Source organism: Pristis pectinata, chromosome 9, assembly GCF_009764475.1.
Source record: "Pristis pectinata isolate sPriPec2 chromosome 9, sPriPec2.1.pri, whole genome shotgun sequence".
NCBI classification, from domain to species: Eukaryota; Metazoa; Chordata; class Chondrichthyes; order Rhinopristiformes; family Pristidae; genus Pristis; species Pristis pectinata.
The window spans coordinates 79,827,100-79,846,557 of NC_067413.1; the positions used below are offsets into that span (position 1 = coordinate 79,827,100).

The 19,458-nt window shown below is 40.0% G+C and overlaps 1 protein-coding gene across 4 annotated transcripts in view; it reads left to right on the top strand.

The window, feature by feature from the left end:
• The window catches only part of prex2 (phosphatidylinositol-3,4,5-trisphosphate-dependent Rac exchange factor 2), a 323,008-nt gene that overhangs the window by 280,456 nt on the left and 23,094 nt on the right, over positions 1–19,458 (top strand). For all 4 annotated transcript variants that reach the window (XM_052023230.1, XM_052023227.1, XM_052023229.1 and 1 more), the window contains exons 38-39: positions 5,196–5,298; positions 11,684–11,751. In XM_052023230.1, the coding sequence (XP_051879190.1) occupies positions 5,196–5,298; positions 11,684–11,751 (171 nt within the window). The remainder of the gene's footprint in view (positions 1–5,195; positions 5,299–11,683; positions 11,752–19,458) is intronic.

Genomic DNA, 19,458 nt, shown 5'->3' on the forward strand with positions numbered 1-19,458 from the left:
ACTTTTCTTGCATTTGACATCACAGATACTCACACAAAAGGGGCCTCAGCAGTCACGTCAATGGATGTTATCTGTTGTTGGAGGAATCAATACTGTGATGATTGATCATGCAGGGTGAAATAGGTTTCTTACTCCAGGAGGTGCACACATGCCCATCAAAGATGACCCTATTCCCAGAGAATCTTCAGAGACACCATATCCTCTCTGTAGAACTATGTCTTCACAAGCTTAGGTTTTCAAAGACAATCATAACAAAGATATGTAACCTACATGAGGAAGACTTTACATTATACTCTTCTGCCAGGACAGCTTTCTCCATCAAGATAAAACTCACCTTGACTGACAATGTCCCCACCACAGGATCAATTCAAATGGCTGCAGCATATCTCTGCCATGTCTCCAACTTTGCTGTTTGTTACTGCAATAAAGAGGTCACAGAGGTACTGTTGTCATGGAGGAATGGCTTTAACTAATTTAATGTTGGTGAGGAAGAGATTCATGTAAGGTATTTGCCAGCTTTGCTGTTTTCCCACAAATGCAGGCAGCAATGGACTGCTCTCATTCATTCATAAGAGCTCTAATCAAAAGCCTGGATCTTGTCCTCAACATCCAAGTGGTGGCAGATCATAGAACACGGAATGGTACAGCACAGGAACAGGTGCTTTGGCCCACTGTGTCTGTGCCGACCTTGATGCCAGTCAAAACTAATCCTATCTGCCTGCACATGATCTACATCCCACTATTCTCTGCCATTCGTGTACCTGTCTAAATCCTTCTGACTACTCTCTGTGTGTAAAAAAAATCTTGCCTCATAAATCTCCTTTAAACTTTTCCCTCTCTCACTTTGAAGTTATGCTCTTTAGTATTTGATATTTCCACCCCGGGAAAAAGACTCCGACTGTGCACCCAGTCTGTTCCTCTCACAATTTTAGATTCTTCTATCATGTCACCCCCCTCCCCGCACCACCCACACACACACACACACACACACACACACACACACACACACACACACACACACACACACACACACACACACACACACACACACACACATCCTCTGATGCTCTAGAGAAAACAATCTGAGTTTGTCCAACCTCTCCTTTTAACTAATACTCTCTAATCCAGGCAACATCCTGATGAATCTCTTCTGCACCCTCTCCAAACCTTCACATCCCTCCTGTAATGCAGGGACCAGAAATGGACATAATACTCCAAATGAGTCCTGACTAAAGTTTTATACAGCTGCAACATGACTTCCTGCGGTTCCCACCTGCTTTAAGAAGACCACTGTCATCCCGGTACCTAAGAAAAATAAGGTAATCAGCCTTAATAATTGTTGCCCAGTGGCTCTAACATTGACCATCATGAAGTGCTTTGAGAGGCTGGTCATGGCATGCATTAACTCCAGCCTCCCTGACAACCTTGACCCACTGTAATTTGCCTACTGCCAAAACAGGTCTCCCAAGATACCATCTCCCTGGCCCTACACTCATCTCTGGAGCAACTGGACAGTAAAGACACCTATGTTAGACTATTGTTTATTGACTACAGCTTCAACTTCAACACCATAATTCCAAGCAAACTCATCTCCAGACTCCTGAACCTGGGACTCAACACCTCCCTTTCCAACTGGATCCTTGATTTCCTGACCAACAGACTGCAATCAGTAAGGATAGGCGGCAACACCTCCAGCACAATTATTCTCAACACTGGTGCTCCACAAGGCTGTATCCTCAGCCCCCTACTCTACTTCCTATACACTCATGACTGTGTGGCCAGATTCTGCTCTAACTCCATCTACAAGTTTGCAGATGACACCACTGTAGTGGGCCAAATCTTAAATAAGAATGAGTCAGAGTACAGGAAGGAGATAGAGAACCCAGTGACATGGTGTCATGACAACCACCTTTCCCTCAATGTCAGAAAAACAAAAGAGCTGGTCATTGACTTCAGGAAAGGGGCCGATGCACATGCTCCTGCTTACATCAACAGTGCTGAGGTCAAGAGGCTTAGAGCTTCAAGTTCCAAGGAGTGGACATCAGCAATACCCTGTCCTGATCCAACCACAGAGATGCCATGGCCAAGAAAGCTCATCAGTGCCTCTACTTCTTCAGGAGCGTAAAGAAATTTGGCATGACCCCTTGATCCTCACCAATTTTTATCGATGCACCATCGAAACCATCCTATCCCGATCATCATGGCTTGGTATAGCAACTGCTCTGCCTGTGACGGCAAGAAACTGCAGAGAGTTGTGGACACAGCTCACGGAAACCAGCTTCCCCTGCATGGACCCTGTCTACACTTCTTGCTGCCTCGGTAAAGCAGTAAAGATAACCAAAGACCCCACCCACCCTGGACATTCTCTCTTTCTCCCATTTGGCAGAAGATACAAAAGCCCGAAAGCACATACCACCAGGCTCAAGGACAGCTTCTATCCCGCTGTTATAAGACTGCTGAATGGTCCTCTAGTATGACACGAAGGACTCTTGACCTCACAATCTACCTCGTTATGCCCTTGCACCTTATTGTCCACCTGTATTGCACTTTCTCTGTAACTGTAACAATTTCTTCTGCATTCTGTTATTTTCCCTTGTATTACCTCAATGCACTGTTATAATGAAATGATCTGTATGGACGGCAGGCAAAACAAGTTTTTAACTGTACCTCAGTACATGTGACAATAATAAACCAATTTGCCAATTTATACTCAACACTCCAACTGATGAAGGCAAGTATGCCATATGCCTTCTTTACCACCCTGTCTAGTTGTGTTGCCACTTTCAGGGAGCTATGGACTTGCACCCCAAGATCCCACTGTACATCATTGCTCCTAAGGGTCCTACCATTTATTGTGTACTTTCCTTTTGCAATTGACCTCCCAAAATGCATCACCTCACAACTGTCCAGCTTAAGCTCCACCTGCCATTTCTCTGCCCTAATTTCTAACTTATCTATATCCTTCTGCATCCTTTGACTACCTTCCTCACTATCCATAACTCCACCATGGCATCTCCAATATGGCATTTCTCTGCTCCATAAGGACATACAGCTCCTCCTTGGTGGCATGTTGCTGTTCCATTAGAGCAAATACTGCTGCCGTGTACCAGAGTGCAGATGCCTAGTTAGATTGGATGAGAGTACATGGATGCATCCGACTTTGTGTTGCCTCCTCCTGTGTCTCCACTGCACTGTCGCCTGTTCCAGTAGGCACTGGGTGAGGGGGTTGACCTTGAGAGTTTGCAAGAAGTGCTTGTGGCTTACAAGAAGCCAGTTATGGCATTCTGGCTCAACATAATCTGTTGCAAGAACATAAAGATGGTGTGTCCCATGCTCCTTATCTTCTGTATTCTATCAGACAGGCTTGGCATCACTCTTGCTATCTGTGTGTGTCCACATCAGCCTTGTTATTAGCCATCTGAATCATAATATTCATCTCATTCCTGCAGGGCAATACAAATGTCTGGATGGTCCTCTGGCATGCCCCAACATCTGAACCCCAGTATCTCCTTCCAGACTGTAGCCTGCTGGTACCTAGTCTATCACTATTTGACAGGTATCCTTGTATACCAATGTTTTGATCCCTCACAGTGTTATGAGGTGTGAAGTGCAGTGATATATCATGTAAATCTTTACTATTTTTTGATCCAACCCTTCTGTCTACACTTGCCTGTCTTCCCTCCATTTTTAGTTCTCTCGCCAGCATCCTCTCCAGCTCCTCCTGCTTCATCTGCTTTTTTTCTCTCTGGGGACACCTCAAACCTCTTTCAATATCCTGCAAAGACAAAACATGGATAGTGAGACTTTAAAGATGAGGTGTCATACCTTCTTATTGATGCAGTGCTATGATTGTTCACTGCTGAGGAACTTAGTTGGATGCTGAAACAAAAATAAAACATTGAAGGGCAAGCTTGAAAAGGTTTCACATCCCACTCAGCTCTTTGGGGTTCTGTAGACCCTCTGCCTACTATCATTCTCAGTATTGTTACCTCATGTTTGGTGGGACACTGACCTCATTGGCATCACTTTCCAGTCCTTCCTCCTGTTCATGGCAACCTTTGCTTAAATGGAGAATATAAAGGATAATAGACTTTGTCATTTGTTTCCATTGAATGCTTAACCTCTGTATGGAGATGGTGCTGGAATATGGTGGAAAGAGGATGCAGGTGATGTTGGAGAGGGATTGATTTGTGAGGAATGTAAGAGATTAAGTATTTTCAGGAGAGAGATCTCCGAGGTGGCTTTACACACCTCTTCTTGCCATACCTGGTCAAATCATAAAACTCTTGGAACATTGCTCCATTGTATGGGAGTTATTTTGCAGATGTACGGTGGAGAGCATTCTGACTAGTTGTTCACCGTCTGGTATGGAGGCTCCAATGTGCCGGATCGAAAGAGGCTGCAGAGGGTTGTAGACTCAGCCAGCTCCAACGCAGGCACAACCCTCCCCGCCATCGAGGGTATCTTCAAGAGGCGGTGCCTCAAGAAGGCTGCATCCATCATTAAAGACCCTCACCATCCAGAACATGCCCTCTTCACGTTACTACCATCGGGGAGGAGGTACAGGAGCCTGAAGACCCAAACTCAACGTTTCAGGAACAGTTTCTTCCCCTCTGCCATCAGATTTCTGAACAGTCCATGAACCCTCCCTCGTTATTCCTCTTTTGCACTATTCATTTATTTTTGTAACTTATAGTAATTTTTATGTCTTGCACTGTACTGCTGCCACAAAACAACAAATTTCACAACATATGTCAGTGATAATAAACCTAGTTCTGATTCTGCTTCTGATCCCAGCCATCTCCTGCCAAGCTCTCCTGATGGCAGGGACACAAATTACAATTACAGTAGTTTCAACTTGGAACCAAAACAAACGAAATGAAGATTTTAAAAGTGGGAAATTTTCAAAATTACAGTGTTGCTTATTTTTAAAACTTCAGTGTGGTTTTTGGAAAGATTTACATTTTGAGGACAGTGTAAACAGAAACTTCTCCTCAATTGCTTGTGCTAAATGCGCAACATGGTAGCAGCTGTGCATTTTAGTCTATTCCTGAATTTCAAAGCATGGTATAATACGCAGCTACTACCAATTTAGACATTTAGTGTTGGCAACCAATAATGAAGTCCTGCTTATCTGAAAAATGTGTCTAACCCAAAGGAACGATTTGTGACTTCATGTTTCTCATCTCTTCCAGATGTACATTGAGTGTCACTTTGGAACAGGCAATAATTCTTGCAAGATGTCATGGGTTACCTCCTCGTTACCTGATGCAGGCTACTGATATGATGAGGAAACAGGTACACTAACTGAAAATTACTTATTAAATAATTGTGTATAACATTAACTGAACTCTTATGCCATGGGACAAAGCAACTCCACTTATGATAGTAGGTTTAAAGGTCTGCACAACATTGTGGGCCGAAGGGTCTGTATTGTGCTATACTGTTCTATGATTCTATGATAGATTTGAAGATTTCAATTTGCTTCTCGTTAATTTAGTTCCAGTTTTAGCTGGAGACTAATTAGCTGAGGTATTAGCAAAGTTTGATTCCGTTCTTTGGACCAAAGGAGCTATTTATTGTAATTCACTGCCAGCAGCAAATGCAAAGTTTATTTTTGCTGCTTTCATTAACTTATCCATATCCAGGATTTGATTTTTTTAACTTTTATTTTGGTACTGCTTAGGGTGGGTTGATTATTATTGTTTGGCAACATAAGATATTTTTGCTTTTTAAAAACACTTTCCATTAATGTGGTAACTGTTGTTTTCTACAATTGCAATTAAATTGGAAATAACAGTAAATAGTATCTTTAAATTCAGTGTCATCAAAGTCATCCAGTATCACTTGCATTTTTACTAATCTGTATTTTCCTCTCTCACCCTGTCCCACTCTGAGTTACCCAGTCATGTCACTGAGTTATTCCAATATGTGTCCACCAACCAAATGTGATTAATCAGAGCACAATATCCACATTTTAAAAGCTGAATTCTCAAAGCAAAATTCAAGACTAACATTAGAAACATGTTGTCAACACAGAGCTTTATTTGTATAAATAAATGAAGTAATTTTTGAAGTAGGTCAGGGAGTTTTCTTAGTTATGGTTAAAAACTAAGAAATTTAAGCTAAATCTCTATCTGGTTAACAAATTTTGTATACGTGAGATTTCTGCAAATGGTCACACAGTAGAGGATAAGCTTGTGTGGAACATTTTTTTATTATGGAAGTTTTCCTTCAAAAAATTGAAAGTCACAGCTATGTATTGCTATTGTAACAAAAAATGTGGTTCACATAACCACTAAACTCTTGCATATGGAGTAGATCTATAGATGTTTACAGCCTCTTCTGGCTTCTGGCCTGGTGAAGGTTGGCACATTTTGGCAATCTGGGAGAGCCATTTGTGCAATCATTGGAATAATGTTTAGACCACAGAAATCCAAAGATTTGTGATTCTCTTCCATAGGTAAATAAGAATCAAAAATCACCACAAGAAAATGTGATTTATTTTTTCTAACTTGACCAAATTATAAGATCACAACCGGAACAAAGAGCAGCGGTGTAGGAATCACTCTTGAAATGTCATTCGTCAGGGTCTCGTATTGATGTGACTGAAGATTGATTTTGTTGAAAACGTTAGGCCTAATCTTTGTATATTTCTTAAACCAATCACGATGCATTTGCATTTGATCCTGGACCACAAAGCCCAAAATCCGAACACAGTGTTTCAAGTAATCTGTTGATTGGAGTCATAGTTCTTGGTCTGATTTTGATCCTATTCAAAGGGTTAATCACAATTAGATAAAAATCCATTTTCTCAAGTATCATGTGATTATATATGTTTATTTGTCTGTTTTACTCCTGAGGTTATTTGATGATGAGCTCATCATCTCTTATTTGTGCCCTGTTGATCATTCAATTTTTCGTATAGCATACGATACAGTTCCACTTAAGCTTCTATATATGAAAGTAATACGTGGCCATGGTTCAAAAGGAAATTAAAAGGCCCTTTGCATAGGTTGGTACTGGATCAGTAGTAAATGGTACATTAATTGACTATATGTGGCAAACACAAGGCCCTGTGAAATAATAGCCCTGGCACAAACGTGACATTCAATAAACTGGTTGCCACTACAGATATCTTCGATGTTCACCTGAAAAGAGGTGGGTATTTAAAAACCTAATGTTATAATCATCTTGATAGCCATCAGGGATTGCTTTTTGCTTTTTGCTACAAGTTCTGATTGATCGGATACCTGAATTGCATCACACTTGTCTTTTATTAACCAACCTCTAACCCCGTGAAATCTTAGTTTTATATAAGTGTTTAATCTGACGCCACCTTTAATATTCAGATATTTTGCATCCACTGACTCCCCCCCTGCCCCCCGTCAGTTACATTCTCAAAAGCTTTATTAGATTCATCAAACGTGTTTTTTTTTCCCTTTATTGAACAATGTTAACTGCAGAATTATGTTATGATATTCTAAGTTCCAATTTCTAGGTCCTTAAATGATAAAATTACAGCATTTTGCAACAATAGATATCAAGCTGCCTGGTTTATAGTTCCCTATATTTTTCTCTTCCACCTTTTTAAAATTGTGCCATTACATTTGCTAATTTCCAATCTGCTGGTGTAATTCTAGAAGTGAGAGAATATTGGAAGATAAACACTAAGCATCAGCTGTATCCGTGATCATCTCTTTTAGAACCTTGGGCCTGTCAGGCTCAGGGGATTTGTCTGGTTGTGGTCTAATTAATTTCTCCAGCAATTTCCTATTCATGATATTAATGACTTTATAGTTGTCATCAGACCCTCCAGTTATGTTATATTTAATCTACCTTTTGCAGTGCAGACCAATGCAAAATATTTGTTTAGTTTCTCAATCATTCTCTATTCCCCATTATAATTTCTCCTGTCTTTGTCTCTGTGGGACTGACATTTATTTCTGTTACTCTCTTTTTACATGGTTATATAAGCTCTTACAATTTTTTGTGATTCAGATTTTCAAGGTACGTGCCAGCAGTAACATGTGTAACTGCTGGCATTTTCCCTGGCAACCATGAGGAAGGTCAGGAATGTAGGAAACTTGAACTTCCTTTGAGGTTGTTGCAGTGATTTCCTGACTGTGTGCCAACATTAGACAAATCATGAAGTCCAGTGGCAGATTGTGAACTTCTGTGCCAGGGAAGTCTGCCTGCTGAACCTGTGGCAATCACTCATTTCAGTGAATGGAATGGGTAAGAGAAAGGGACAGGTGATGCACAATTCACAATCTGTAATTTTTTTTAAATAGCATGCTGAATTTCAAACACTTTTTGAATGTATGTGAAAGTCAGAGATAGCCAGTATACCCAGCTGTCATAGCATTGCTGTGGGATGTATGAATATTGGAATATCCAGCACTGTGCAGGTTGGACCTGCCTTCATTTACTGCTCCAGGAAATTCCAGACTTACTTTTCTTCAAGATGGAATCCATCCCAATTTAACAGTCCCTTTTTTCCAAAGCCCCAGGAATCTGAACTCTTCCCTCTTGGACCATTTGTCCAGCTCACATTTAGCCTTATTTCCTTCAAGGTCCTACTTATTAAATTGTTCCTTAGCTCCTAAAACTCTAAATACAGCATGATTATCTTCCTTGCTGGACCAAACACCACAACTTCAGGTTTCCCTCTCTCCCATGGAAAATGTTTGCACCAGTTCCTTACCCTGTACCAGTGAAGCAGAGTGCCATGTGGAACTCTACTCTGCAATTGCAGTAAAGCTGACCATTTCAGTTATTGAGTCCTCTTATAATGCCTGCATTCCTATGCATTGTTGCACACTTCTGTGCAGTTAGTTGTGCTACAGATGCTTTATACTGCAGTCCCTACAATGATATTACTGGTATTCAGCACTGAAAAACAAATTGAGAGTGCCACGCACCTGGAGGATTCCAACACTGCCAGCCTCTTCCCTTGTTGAATGGCCACTTAATATGATTCTGTGCTCACAGTAGGTGGGGTAAGGGGTCATCACATCTTTGAATGTCCCTTCAAGAAATTCTCAGCCTGCTCTATAGCCTGTAATTAATATAGACATTCTTCAAGCTCAGAAACATTCAGCTTTGGCTAAATCATCTGGTGGCATTTCTGTACATCTTGTTATCCCGTATACATGAAGTGTCCTTAAAGTCCCACGTGGTACAGAATTTGCAGAAAGTGTATCTCAGCTATCCCATAACTCAGCATAAGAAAGATATGATGTATTAATCTAATTCACTTCCTTCTTACTTTTGCCTTTTTGGTTAAATAACTTATCAACTCCTCCCCCCTCTGCACAAAATTACTAATTCCTGTTGCCACTCCATTTATAAGCCACTACATTTAATAAATGTGCTTAGTTTTGCAGATACATTGCTGAAATAGTTTACTATTCTGTGAATTTGGCAGCAATATTAATCTATATTTAATTAGTAGAAACATTGGGTAGCTTTCCATGTCAAATTGAGAGTCTGTAACATTAAAGTTAAATAAATGGTGAAAGTTTGGTTGGCTGACCTCACATTGCCTGATTTACACCCTTGCAATGGCAAAAATAGCATAAGTAGAAATATTTACCTTAGCAGATGTCTAACAGATTGCCACCGTTACTTTCATTTTGGTGTAGATATGAACTATGTGATCTTCCAGCAGACAATTATGAACTGGACACAATGTGGCATTTTCTATAGTAAAATTGTCCTCAGAATTTTTAGCACACGTCGATAAATTGACATGTGCACGAAAATGTGTCTCATGAAAACCATGTTACAAAGCAGTTGTGGGTGAGACTCATTCAATAGCTGAGTTTAAAAATAGTAAAGGGGTAATGCTGGTCAGACCACATCGTAGTAACTCTAATTTGAGCAATATGATTTAAAATCTCTTTCACTGTTTTGCTGACACGTAGCATTACAGGTTGTGCATTGGTTGGATCACTTTATCTATCTTCTATCGGTAGTTTGGACATTTTGTGAATTTTACAAAAAAAATTATGAAACTATATAACAGTTTAATATTGCATCAGATAATGCATGTAGAAATTTTTTCAGTAGACTTCTTTGTATCCTGGTCTGCCACTTATGATGGGACCAAGGAGACCAAGAATTTTCCAGCCTTATATATTCTTTTCTTCCGAAGCAGATATGAAAATGATAATACTCTACAGGCAGAAAAACAGGCTTATTAGCATTTCCATTTAGTTAAAATTTTCTGTTGAAGAAGTGCTATTTGATGCTCGAACAAAAACACTTCACTTTAGATGTTAGTGATATTGCTAGATTTATTGATTACGTTTCCCTGACCATGCTGTGCACAACCCTCTGAAAAATGCATTTCAGCACAGCCCTGTATGTTGCACAAATTAAAAATCTTCATTACTTAAGACATTAACTAATACCAAAATATTAAGTGATATGTACAGGGTACAAAACTCTAAACTTCTGAGGACCAAAATAGAGCCAATTTGTGAAATAAGTATTATTTAAAAAAATAATTTGATTAATTAAATTAACTTTTAATGACTAGAAAGTGAAAAGGACATGAAATTTTGATGAAAAAGTAATAGAAGTCATAAGTATTTAATTATTGCTCTACTGACTATACATGGAATATATTTCCTTCAATAGTACACTTAATTTGCAAGTGTCATAATTAAGGTTAAATAAGAATCTCACTGTGACAGTTATATAAATTAACTATACTAAGGCTATTGAATTCTGTTAAATTGTATTTTGATGTAAATTAGCGACTTTATGATATGCTTTGTGTTTGAAGAGCAGAACAGAATCAAGTCCCATTTGCAGAACCATAAAGAAAAATATTAAAAAGCTGTTTTAATATCCATATCTTTTATAAAATTAAAATGCTTAAATATTATGAATTAAAACCTTGAAAAATTGTCAGAGCTAACAGCCATTTACTTCGATACTCAGCAGATTGCTTCCTTCTTGCTGCACTGTTCAGGTAGAACTGGTTCCGTTGTGCAAAGTTGTGTTGGTGTCAAAATTGAAAATACCAGAAGTTAATTTATTTGTCCTTGTTTAGGAGATACACCAAGCCATTTGTATAATTTAGGTTTAAACTCCAGTGCACAATGCTTCAATATTGGAGATGCCAACTTTCAGATGAGATGTAAAGTCAAACTTCAGTTTGCCATGCTACAGTCGCCTTGTGGAAAATTAATGATCGTCTAACCATGTTTAATGACTAACTATAAGATCGCTTCTGTGTCTTCACCCTCACTCAATTGCGGCAGCAATAAATTAAATGATCAATCATATTATTTTTGAGATCTTTTGATGCACAAAGTGGCTGTCATGTTTTCCTACCTAACAATAGCCACTGCATTTCAAAGTAGTTAGTTGTACGTTAAATGCTATAAAATGTTTTTGTAATTTATGGTAAAGTGGTATATAAATTAAGTTTTCTACTTTAGTGCACTATTTATTGATGTATTCTCAAAGAAAGTAAATTATCAATTCCCTGAAGGAATCAATTAATCTGCCACCATCCATGAAACTCTTGCACTCCAGCTTTTATACATTATGAATGAGTAAAGATAATTTGATTGTGGATTTTTATCACTGCGGTTTCTTCCAAGACAAGCATTAAAACAATTGAACTAGGTCTATGCAGCAGTAAGAAGTGTTTGTTTTATTTCAGGGAGCAAGAGTGCAGAACTCTGCTAAGAATCTTGGAGTGAGGGACCGGACACCACAGTCTGCTCCAAGGTAACAGCTCTGTACAATCAAATGGTTGATTTCCTATTACTCCAGGTACTAACCACTGAACTGTAAAAATACATTTAATGCAAATGATCACACGTGTTGGTATGGTGAAATAGTGATTACTGTACCAGAATAATTATGGCAATGCACCAACAAACCAGAGATAAGTTGTATACCAAAACCAATACAAACCAGAGATGAATTGTCTTAGATTATTTTGTCCAGCGCTTTCCCCAAAACACAGCACTTTTAATCATTTCAAGTATTTCAATAACCTTCCTTTTATATTCCAAATTAAAACAACCTAATATGTTAAATAGTTTCCTCATGTCTCCTTTAATTCATCTACAACCAGCTTAAGTCTGTGCTAACTGGTCACTCACCCTTCATTGGATGCAGTTTCTTTCCATTTCTTCTTCTAAGGCAGTCAAGGGAATTGATGGGATTGTGAGGAGAATAAAATAAATTAGGGTAGAATTACTGTAAAAATGGGTGCTTGGTATTTGGTGCAGACTTGGTAAACCAAGGGCCTCTTTCCATGCTATATCTTTCTATGACTATAAAATAAGTTAAAAAATAAATAACTTAACTTCTTCCTTCGGATTTCCAAGTCAGGAATCCCAATGCAAATGACTAGGGTTGCCCACCCAATGCCGTATCTGGCTGGGTAGAATTGCAGAGTCTGTTTCTGTAGTATAATGCCGAGGAATTCCAGCATATCGGGCTCTGTCATTGGACTCCACATGGAATACAATGACAAACTGGGATGACAGATGTACCAGCATCCACCTCTTAGTTTGTTCTGAATTTACAGCAAGTCTGCATAAGTTCAGAACACATGTATTTAAGAAGGGTAATAGCGGCGAACCAGGTAACTGAAGGCTGGTGAGCCTTGTGTCAGTGATATGGAAATTATTGGAGAAAATTCTAAGGGATGAGACTTGTGTACATTTGGAAAGACAGGGCTGATCGGGGCGAGTCAGCATGGCTTTGTGAGGGGGAAATCCTGTCTCACTAATTTGATCAAGTTTTTTGAGCAGGTAACTAAGAAGATTAATGAAGGCAGGCGATAGATGTTGTCTATGTGGATTTTTTTAAGGCTTTTGACAAGATCCTGCATGCTAGGCTGGTCCAGAAGTTTAAAGCACGTGGAATCCAAGGCAAGCTGGCTAATTGGATCCAAAATTGGCTTTGTGATAGGAGGCAGGGTTTGTGGTGGAGGGATATTTTTCTGATTGTGAGTCTGTAACCAGTGGTATACTGCAGGGATCCGTGCCGGGACCTTCGTTGATCATGATATATGTTAACACCTTCAAGGTATGAATAGTAAGTTTGTGGATAACACAAAAATTGGTGGTGTTGTGGATAGTGAGACAGATTGTCTAAGGCTACAACAGGACATAGATCAGATGAAAAGTTCAGTGGAGCATTGACAGCTGGAATTCAATCCTAACAAATGCAAGGTGATGCATTTTGTGAAGTCAAATAAGGGTAGGATATATACAGTAAATGGTGGGCACTAAGGAATGTTGATGAACAGAGAGACCTTGGTGTTCAAGTCCATAGTTCCCTTAAAGTGACAAATAGGTTGGTGAAGAGACCTTGGTGTTCAAGTCCATAGTCCCCTTAAAGTGACAAATAGGGTGGTGAAGAAGGCATATGCTTACCTTCATGCATCAGGGCATAGATTATAAGAGTTGAATAGGCAAGGTATAGAAGAGTACGGGCTTAATACAGGCAAATGAGATCAGCATAGATGGACAAAATGATTGGTATTGGTTTAATATTGTCACTTGTACCAAGGTACAGTGAAAAACTTGTCTTGCATACTGTTTTACAGATCAATTCATTACACAGTGCATTGAGGTAGTACAGGGTAAAAACAATAACAGCATCCAGAATAAAGTGTCACAGCTACAGAGGAAGTGCAGTGCAGGTGGACAATAAGGTGCAAGGTCATTGCCAGCCCTGTAAGAAGATTTAAAAGAACATTATTAGTAATTCTTAGGGACATAGAATTTAAGTTTAAAAGAGTAGAATGATTATAGTAGAAGTAATGAGTTGATCTGCAGAGAGCAGCTTGCAACGAATTGCCATACTCTGGTACCATTTTGTTCATCTGGCATGAACATGGTGAGCTGAGGGCCTTTTTCTCTGCTGTATAACTCTATGACTTGCCTGGCAATGATTGAACACAGTCAGCAGGATTGGCCCATTGCTAACTTGTTGGGGTCAGGTTCTCAAATTTACCAGTTTAAAACAGCAGCCAATTTTCTCCCATCCATCTAATACAGTTCGATAGTGGGTTATAGGGGCTGATTGAGGCACAGTTGAAATTATCCCACAAGTCCAGTGAGGAAAAATGCTTTAAACTGCAGAGTCCTAAATTGCATTGGCATTTTTATGTGGCTACAGAAAATGATAAAGGCTTATCATTTACGAGTGCAGTCACATAAAGCTGTTCAGTTTGAAGTTAGTAAGCACCAGGGCACTGAGATATTTTTGCAAATTGACACTTGGAAGGAGACTCCTAGTTCTTCTATTCAATACCTTTTTGAACGTTGCAAAACATTTATCTGGGACCAGTTATTATTATAATGCATCGGTGAACATATTCTTCAAAATCTTAGATAAAATGTTCATCTCAAAGCAATCAGACAGGGTAGTTGATGGTGATCATCTTTGGCACTAAATACAAAATACATTACGTTGCTGGAAACCTGATATAAAGCCAAGAAAGCTGACATTGCTTAGTAGGCCAAAACTTTGACTCTTTTTCAATAGCTAGATTTGGCAGAGCTCTCAGTTCCTTTCCCATCAATCTTGAGATGGAAGTGCACAACTGGAATTGTCAAGATTTGGGCATGTACTCATGTTGTTTACAATTACCTCATGGCTGCTGGAAGCCTTTGATTGAAAGCCTGATGAAAGTAAATGCAAGTGCTGTTAGTTTCCCTTGAGCATTACACCTTCCACAAGCTCTAAGCCATAACTTTTCTTACAGATTCCTTGATAGCATTTTCATCACAATTGCAATCTGCACACATAAAATTATATTTTGGCCTCAATTATTTATTCATTTTGAGCTTAGTTGTTTCTCATGTGAGATCCTTGTATCCTTGGCTATGAGGTTCTACTTGGTTTCCAGTCAGAAGGTCATTTGTTCAACCTGCATGCCAAAAGATTGATCAAGTTGATACTCCCTTTGTAATATTGAGGAAGTGCTGAGCTATTACAGGTGTTATCTATTGTATGCAGTTTTAAACCAAGACCTAGTTTGTCTTCTCAAGTGGAAGTAAAAAGTCCCAACACTCATTCAAATGAGAGCAGGGACATTCTCCAAATATCCAACCAACCTGTATCCCTAAACCAACATTACTAAAGGTAAACAGAATATCTAATAATGTAACAGACAATCTGCTGGAGGAACTCAGTGAGTTGAGCAGCATCTGTGGGAGGAAAGAAATTCTCGGGTCAAAACCCTGCATCAGGAATAAGAGTGGAGAGGTGAGGTGGCCAGTATGAAGAGGAGAGGGGGTGTGGTGAGACAGGAGCCTGAGTTGATTGGTGGACTGAGGAAGGGTGATAGGTGACAAGTACTGAAGAAGGATATGTGTCTGTGGTAGCGAGTCTTGTAAGAACGTGGTCAAAGAGCCAGACAGCAGTGGAAACCACAGAGGGGGAGCAGTGAGAGAGGGTGTCCCAGGACTCCCACTGGAGAGTGGAGGAAAACTTCTTCAAAGTCAGCATACCTTGAAACAACAAGCAATCTGCTGGGGATCCCACCGATGCTGCTTGACCCACTGACTTCCTCCAGCATATTGTTTGTTGCTCTAGATTCCAGCATCTGCAGTTTTTTGTGTCTCCATTGTACTACTCCAACTGTGAAGTCTCTTCAAGGTATGCTGACTTTGAAGAAGTTTTTGTCCTCTCTCCACTGGGAGTTCTGTGAGACCCTCTCTCACTGCTCCCCCTCCGTGGTTTCCACTGCTCTCTGGCTCTGACCACATTCTTATCAAGACTCATGACTACAGCCACATATCCTTCCTCGGTACTTGTCACCTTACACCCCTTCTCAGTCCACCAAACTCCTTGGACTCCTATCTCACCACTCCCCTTCTCCTCTTTATACTGGTCATCTCACTTCTCCACTCCCTGTCCTTATGCAGGATTTTGACCCAAAACATCAACAATTCCTTTCTTCCCACAGACGCTGCTCGTCCTGCTGAGTTCCTCCAACAGGTTGTTTACTGCTCCAGATTCCAACATCTGCAGTCTCTTGTGTCTCTATTTAACAATATATCTCATTGCTGTATATAGGAGTTTCACTGCCTCATTGCCCTACATTAAAACAATGCCTGTAATTCCAATGCACTTAATTGGGTATAATTTATTTAAGGATTTCCTAATGCTGTGTAAGGTATTATGTAAATGCAAGTCCCTTTCATTTTTTTACGTGGTATATCATTACTTTGGTGTGGGTGAATTTGCTTCTGCAAGCTACCTTTTTAATGGATTGCCACAACTATTCCCATCATGAAGGAAAAATTGTTTACTATCAAACCTTAAATGACTGCTGCATCTCTAATCTCATTTTCTTAGTAAATGTACTTACATTCACTTGTATTTCAAAGCAAACAATTTATCTTTATTCTGACAAACCATTTCATTCTGATTACTTAATATGATGTATGTACTTAATAAGATGTCCAATTACATCTTGCAAATTTTTGCTCTATTTTCTATTAGTTTGCTTAATCAGGTTTCTTTAACTATTGCCTAGGAAATGGATTAGACTTATTTTTGAGGTGTTAAGGTGTTGTTGTATAACGTGTAAATGCCAAATTGGGTCCACGTTGTAAGAATGTGCAAATGGTCAAAAGCAAGTGTGCAACAGTTATACACCCACAAAGAATTTTTAAAACATGACCCGATGGTCCTTGGACCACACTAAATTCAGCCCTGCAGTCAGAGAAGGATGTCCACCTTCATGGTGCATTTCCCATGGCAACCAGGCAGCAGCACACATTATGATTGCTGTGGAGAAGAACGAAGTTCCACTTTGAGACATTGAATTCCTTATAACTGTGATAAATACCTGAAGGGAGGTTGTGTGTGTGGGAATCTGGGGCAGTGTGGGGTGATGGGGTCATGTTGACAGGAATTCGTGAGAGCTGGCTAGAAGGTGTCTTGAGTTCTTTCCTCCTGGAGTGTCAATCCTCAAACACAGCTGTGCAGTAGGAAATTTCATTACCATACAAGGTATGTTAAAATGCTGCACACTACTAAAGTTACTGCCATGTCATAAAAAAAACACATTAACCCTGAGAAACATATGCACTCAAATAGACAACTTGTGACATCACACAAATCATCCACCTCTCCAACATCACCTCTATCCACCTCCTGCCCAATTCTTACCCCACACAGTGATTAAGCCTCCAAAGGTACAATATTGAAAAAGTCATACCATTCTTCATCTTCTCTATTTAGGCTAAGACAATAAATTATGGAAGATAGGCCTCCTGCATAGGAGGGAAGCCTTCTTCAGTGCTGCACCTCCATCAGGCTGGAGGGTCCTCCTGCTCATAAGCTCATTACCAGTGTTTCATTGCGATTACTGAATTTCCTTTGAATTAGTCCACATTATACACCTTTACTGCCATGTTGGCTACTGCATGGCTTATAGGTGCAACGATATTCTTTTGTAGTTTGTGGAGTAAGAGGGGAAGGCCCCTGCTTCCCCCTCAGCAGAACACCAGGATATAGAGCAGGAAGAGGTGGAGGTGCAGGAAGGAAGGATGGAGGGAGGGGGATGATGAAGATATTAAAGATGTGTTTTAGTGTCTGACAGCACTATCTCAGAGACTGGAAGTACAAAGGATGAGCAAAATAGATTAGAGGCACGTGTGTCACAGGGCTCACATGAGGCACCACAGGGCTGGCGTTGGGCATAAGATGTAGGGATTCAAGTGTGGGAACACACTAGAGGGGGAGTTCCATACAACTAAATTGCCTGAGAGGGATAAGGACCCCAGTTGGGATGTTTTCATGACAAGGTTGATGCTGATGCGGTGAACGCATTGTAAGCCAGCCTAGTCAAACGCAGGAGATAACAATGAGCATGGAAGAATCCATTCCCATGCTCTCTCAGGAGGTTATGTGGAGCCAGGAGACTATGACCTGCATTTTGAGGGTGATGTGCACTTCTCCGCAAGGATGCAGTCACAATTCCATCCCACAAGCTCCACTGGTTCAGTTGACTGCTGCCATGGTAACCAGACAGAAGCGGTGTGATGTCTTTTGTTCCAATGCAGTCTTGCCATGAACCAGCTAGTGCTTTGGTCTCTGACCTCCACCCCCCACCCCCCCCACCCCCCCCCCACCCCAGAAGCAGTGTGAAGCTCCAAGGATCAACAATGTCCCATCAAGGAGCAGCTTAATGCCCTCGCCGAACAGATAGATGCCACTCTTGAGTAGATCACGGTTCTCAATGAGCAGCTTCATGCCATTCATGAAGAGCCTGCTGCTGCCAATGGAAATAGGGATGCTACACATGAGCAGTAACAGTTCTCTGGGAAGAAAGAGATGCTTCATGTCAACAGTTTGCAGTTCTGCATGGGCAGAGAGATGTACATGAGCTTGTATGTGTAGAGATATGTCATGCTTGAACAGATCGCAGTCCAACTGTAGCAGAATCCTGCCCCCCCACTCACACATTTCTTCACTATGTGTAGAATCCTGTTCAACTTGCACAGATACCAGGGACACAAACTGTTGCTTGAGATACCTGCCTTAAAAAAAAATCTGTTGAACCTTTGAAGTGCTGTCTCATCACCTTTCTGTTCTTCCTCCTTGTTTAATTTCCTCCCTGACCACAATACCTTGACCATTACTATCACATTATTAAGTTAATATTTTCTGACAATTAATACTTTACAAAGTAATTGATAGACTAACTTTCTATATGATGTTATCCCCAAATGACGGACTCCAATTATAGGCTTGGGAATGTAGGTTTACTTTTCTTAATCTATTATCTGTTGGGGTACAGCTCACCAAAATTTGCAGAGCAGCACAACTCAGAACTCTTTTTAAAAACTTTACTGAAATGAAATAACACTACTCCTAATGTAGTGTAAAACAGCACATATAATGTGACATATCACAAGAAAGTACAAAACAGTTGCATCATATTGGATTATATGATGGGAAATGCTGCAAACTATAATAAAGTGCACAAAGTGCTATAGCCTTTGTGTTTTATTGATCTTATAAAACTTTTAACTCTTTGTAACTGTAACTTCAACTTCTATGACTTAGTTCAAATGCTGATTCTGGACACAATTTATCCCGGTGATCAAACAAAATAATTTGGCCCCATCTGTAAAGGTTGATAGGATCAATTTGCAGATTCTTTGCAAGCATCCAAGATTGGCCCTTGAAACTACCCTATCATTACACAATACAATCATGCCTGCATCAGTTGGTTGATGCAAACCCCTGCCAATGTGATTGCCCATTTCATGACCACTTTTTTTTTACCATGTATCTTAATCCAATTAATTTAATTAGTCCCGTGTCATTAACTTTCCTGAAAAGGTTGTTTTGACGGAGAAATACTCTGAGTTTATCAACACTTGGAGAAGTTTTTACTCTTTAGAAATTCTGCTGTCATATGACAGAGTGTCTGTAGAGAAAGCAGATAAT